The 4,861-nt window shown below is 60.6% G+C and overlaps 1 protein-coding gene across 1 annotated transcript in view; it reads right to left on the bottom strand.

Moving 5' to 3' along the window:
* LOC127749164 (uncharacterized) overlaps positions 1-4,861 on the bottom strand; it is a 57,878-nt gene that overhangs the window by 20,745 nt on the left and 32,272 nt on the right. Inside the window, exon 2 of the mRNA XM_052266280.1 lies at positions 1,503-1,827. Within this exon, the coding sequence (XP_052122240.1) occupies positions 1,503-1,827 (325 nt within the window). The remainder of the gene's footprint in view (positions 1-1,502; positions 1,828-4,861) is intronic.

Raw genomic sequence — 4,861 nt, 5'->3', positions numbered from 1 at the left:
CCGTGACCACATTACCTACGCACACACAAAAATTTAAGTTGGGATCTCGATGGGATGACATAGAAAATTCACGAAAACTGATTGAGGCCTCTTGTGTCGCCAGGCTCGGCTCGCCATTGGCAGCCGGCTGATGGGCGCGCGGATTCAAACAGGCTGCTGAGCACCGAAACAGTTTTCGTGAATTTTCTATGTCATCCCATCGAGATACCAACTTAAATTTTTGTGTGTGCGTAGGTAATGTGGTCACGGATGTGGGACCGTCGAGATTTTTTGGGGCACCCTTTAACGTTTGAAGCAAATAAAGAAGATAAATAGCGAGTCCCGCGTCTCCTAAATGTCGTTTTATCTCTTGTATTATTTGACATATATGAAATTGGGCAGCGGCGATGGAAAGCCCTCACCTTGTACTATGACGCTGCACAGGTCGCTTTTCCGCAGGGCGGGCGCGCGCGGCGCCGCGGGCGGAAAGGCGCCTCGAGGGTCACTTGGTGGTGGGGCGGAGGGCCTTGTTCTCAACGCTCCTGACGCGACACCGTTTGAGATATCACAAAACGGATTGCAGCACCTGGTGCAGCTACTCAAGGGCTACATATTTCGCGAATAAAACGCAGGTCGAAATTTTTACGTCTTTTTGGCGTGGATAGCGCCACGTGTGGACGGGGTGACATGCTTACTCGCTCGGGGTCAAGTGCCATGCATAGACAGTAACGGTGAGAATCTGCCACCCATCACTCCCCTAGATATATTCTTCAAAAAATGTGTAAATTTTACAAATTGAAAATTTAAAGGTTTTTAGTAATATTTTCTGTTTTTAAGAAATTAAAGTTTACTGCTTGTGAGTCTCTGCGAGTCTCTCCCACCCTTACCATCTTCGCCACTACCAACCACCGACACCGCACCACCTCCCGCTGGCTCCGCTCTGACCTCAGACAAGCAGGCAATGCGACGGAAGCACCCCCCGCGGGTTTCTTGTTCCTGTGCGCGTTATCATCCGCTACATGACCTGAGGAGGGGACGCCGGGCGCCAGCGACAATGAGTCGGTGGGACCGTATGGCTGCTACTGGGGGTCCTGCGCGGAGCCTGCGGAGCCCCGGGCTGCAGCCCCCCTTTCCCCTTCCCCACCCCCTTTTTTCTCCACCGCGCATTCTTTTTCCCCCCCTTGTGCTATAGCTACCCCCAGAGTGGCCCGGGGCGGGCTGCGGTGTGCGGCGGGCTGCTGGCAGGCTGGGAGAATGCGCGTTACAGCGGAGAGGCCACTGCACTGCAGGGGGGGGGGGGGCAGGACATTCATGTTTGAATGGCGTAGCAGAGGGGAAGGGAGTGGGGCTTATATGGACCACGACGCTGCTCAGGGCGGTGCACCGCCGCAAAGGGGGGAGGGGGCGCAGGCGGCACCACCACCAAACTATTGTTCGCCGCGTGTCCTCCGGCATTTTGTGGAAAAAATTTTTCTGAATTATTGACGAGCTCCCTCTGCTGCTATGTGCGCAGCGCAACTCACCTGCTGCCTGGTCTCGGCGCACTTCTTGGCGGAGAGCTGGTGCGCGGAGCGCAGCGACGACACGTCCTGGCGCGCCTGCTGCAGGTCGGCGACGGCGCGGCTGTGGTCGGCGCGCAGCCGCTCCAGCTCGCGGCGCGTCGAGGCGGCGTCGGCGCGCGCGAGGCGCACCTGGGCGCGCAGGTCGTTGCGCTGCGCGCGCTCGGCGCTCTCGTTGTGCGCGCGCGCCAGCTCCATCAGCTCCGAGCGCAGCTCCGACAGCGAGGCCGTCACCCACTGCGCCGTCAGCTGCTCGTTCTTGCGGCCCGTCGACGTCTGCACGTCTTGCCTGCGGACGAAGAAAAATAAACAATCAATTGTCATTCGCAACCACCCCAAAAAAAGTACGTACTAAAAAAATAAAAATAGAAGAGGGCGAGCGAGCAGGGCGTATTGTTCTCGCCTCCTCGTAAACCTTGCAGCGGCAGGTAACGCCCGGGCGCGGGGGCCACCTTAATAACAATCCAAATACGACTCAAAGTTGGCCAGTAAATTTCCCCCGGCAACTCTATTTCTGCGTCGGGGCCGGCGGGGGCGCCTCTGGGAGCGACGCACCACCACCACCACCACCACCACCACCCGGGCCGGCCAGGCCAGGGCGGCAGGTCCGGCCCGGCTGAGAAACAATAACGAAGAGTTATGGCGCGTACCGTACCGATGGCACTACACGCGGCACATCGAACCCTCCCTCCCCGCCCGCGCACCTTCATCCCTCTCGATACGCCCTCGTTGCGGCGCAAGGTGGAATAAAATTGTTGCCGTACGAACTCCCTCCCTCCCTCTCTGCCTGCCTGGAGGGTGAGAGGAAGCGAAGCCCGTATCGCTTCCCGCCTTGCCGCTATGCCGTCCCGGATGCCAGCCGTGCGCCCGGGTTGCCTACCCGCCGGGCGGCCCGGTCCCAGCAGCAGCAGCGGGGCGGGCGACGATGATACCACGGCGCTGCTGGGGCGACTCTCCTCCTTCCTTAGCCACCAGGTGCACTATATCATTCTTCATCGGCGCCATTAAAAAGCAAGAGACGTGTTTAACGACAGGGGGAGGAGGGAGAGAGAGAGAGAGAGCAGGGAAGAGCTGCTGGAAGGTAAACGAGTACTACGAAGGGAGATGAGGGGAGGAGGGCGGGGCGGGGTGATGCGGCGCGGGGGAGGCGGTCGGCGGCGGGAGCAGCACTCTGACGAAACTTGCTAAAGATGACAGCATCAATATTAATGACGGCGGGGCTTGGTGCGGCCGCTGGTCAACGGACGGCGCATTACAAACGCCCCCGCCCGCCCGCCCGCGCGCCGCACCCTGTGACCCCTGACCTGCGTCAAACTTTGGACAAGGCGCGATAGCCTTGGTGGCCTTTCTTCCTCCTCCCTCCTCCTCCTATGGCGGCGTGTGCTCACCTCCTCCTCACGCCGCCCGCACCTTCGCCCGCCCGCACCACCCGGAGCAGCACCAAGTTCCGCCCTTTACTCACCCCGTAGCAGCCGAGCAGTACAGCGCCCTGCTGCTCGGCTGACGCCGGCCGGCCCCGCGGCGGCTCCACGCCAAACAGGGCCCCGCCCCGGCACTTTAATCTACTTTGGCGCGTTCAAAGTCCGGGGCGGCTCGCCTTGCTCCGCGATGCGGACGACGTTGGGGAGGGAGGAGAGGGTGGAGCAAAGGGTGGTGTGCAGGTGGAGAGAGGTATTTAGCATTAGCACCTCTGTCCCGCCTACACCGCCCTGCCCCACCCTACCCCGCCCCGCCGGGCCCCGCCCTTGTGTATGTGCGATACTGTAGTGAAACAGGCCGGGGCTCAATTTGCATGACGTAATACGCGACGCAGACGCGGCCCCTATGTCGTGCCCATGCCCGCGCGCCCCGGCCCCGGCAAGCGAAACTTGACGCGCCCTGCTCGTCGAGCATTCCCCCGCGCGCAGAGTCTCTTCCATCTCTTTCCGCGCGTTATATGTGTTTCCCCCGCTTCCCTCCCACACACGCCGTGTACACACACACACGGGCTGTGTAAAATATATACCGGCGTCCCTCTTACTTTTGCAGTCTCTCTCTCTCTCGGGGTTGGCGGCACAAGTTGGGGGAGAAGGGTCCACCCCCGGCCCCGGCCCTTCCGCCGCCCCCATCCCGGCAAGGGCCGTGTGCATGAAGTCAGCCAGCTGCGCCTTGCGCGGCTCCTCTACGTGGTCGTGACAAGCGCCAGCACAAGCGCCAGCCTGGCACAATGAGGGCCTTATTGTAGGAGGGGGGGGGGGGAAGATGACTGCTGCTGCTGCTGCGGCTGCTGCAGGCGCCGGCCGAGCACGTTGGTCTCTGGTCTGGTCGGCCAAGTTTGCGGGGCGGGGTGCGGGGTGCTCCGGCCCAGCCCCTGGTTGTACTCGCGGCCCCTGGCGGCAGCCCCCTAATGACAGGAGGGCTCTAAATGTGCGTCGCCGCACAGCCCTCGCCGCACACACACTGGCGCGTCCGCCGCTCATTTAAACTACACTCCCCGACACTCTCAACCCCCTGCTCGCCTCCTCCTCCTCCCCTATCACCACTCGAGCCCTTGCTGACACTCTCCAAACAGCACCCCCGGAGGAGTTTGTCTTCCTCGCCTCTGCCGTGACGCCGCGGCGCCCACGTTTTCCCTGTATCAGGCCCGGAGGCTTATATGGCCGCACACGACGGAATAACGCCAGTACACACGGCAGATGGCGTATGACTTGCCAACGACTACATATCGAAATAATGACGTCGGAAAGCTCTCAATGTGTCCGTTTTCGTTAAGTCACTTCGACATCACATCGGACTGAATGAATTATTTATTACTTTCCATTTGGCTGATCTGTTCCCTATCTTTCTGGCGTTGTCCCCGCGTGACCGCGTTCTGCCATATCCGAGGGGGCAATAACTCTGGGAATCATGTGTACACACCGGCCCGGGAATCAGGGGGAATCAATGAGAATCACGACGGGAATCAATGGGAATCACGGATTCCGGGAATCATGTGTACACTTGAATTCGGAGTTATTATTGCCCTCTCGGCCATTTCGAACGACCTGCGTCAGCGTCGCTACGGCTGTCGAACTGTCCCCCCGCCCGCGGCTGCTGAGCAGTCTGACACCCACCAGGTGGAGCTGAGTTTGGAGCCAGGCGTCTGCTTCATTTAGCTAGAATTTCCTCCTTCATGATGATGATCGTGTGCCTGCAGGGCACGAGGACGATGGGGCGGCTCGGCGCGGGCCGGGCGCCCGTCGCCCTCATCCCCCCAGATTTAATACGCATCATTTTGCTTCCGCCCCGCCGCCGTGCTGCTGCTCCTAAGCGGTGCAACCCTTTGCCCCTTGCCCTCCTACCCC

This window comes from Frankliniella occidentalis, unplaced genomic scaffold (assembly GCF_000697945.3).
Source record: "Frankliniella occidentalis isolate FOCC.00 unplaced genomic scaffold, Focc_3.1 Scaffold36, whole genome shotgun sequence".
Classification (NCBI taxonomy): Eukaryota; Metazoa; Arthropoda; class Insecta; order Thysanoptera; family Thripidae; genus Frankliniella; species Frankliniella occidentalis.
This window is presented reverse-complemented; position numbering and strand designations above follow the sequence as displayed.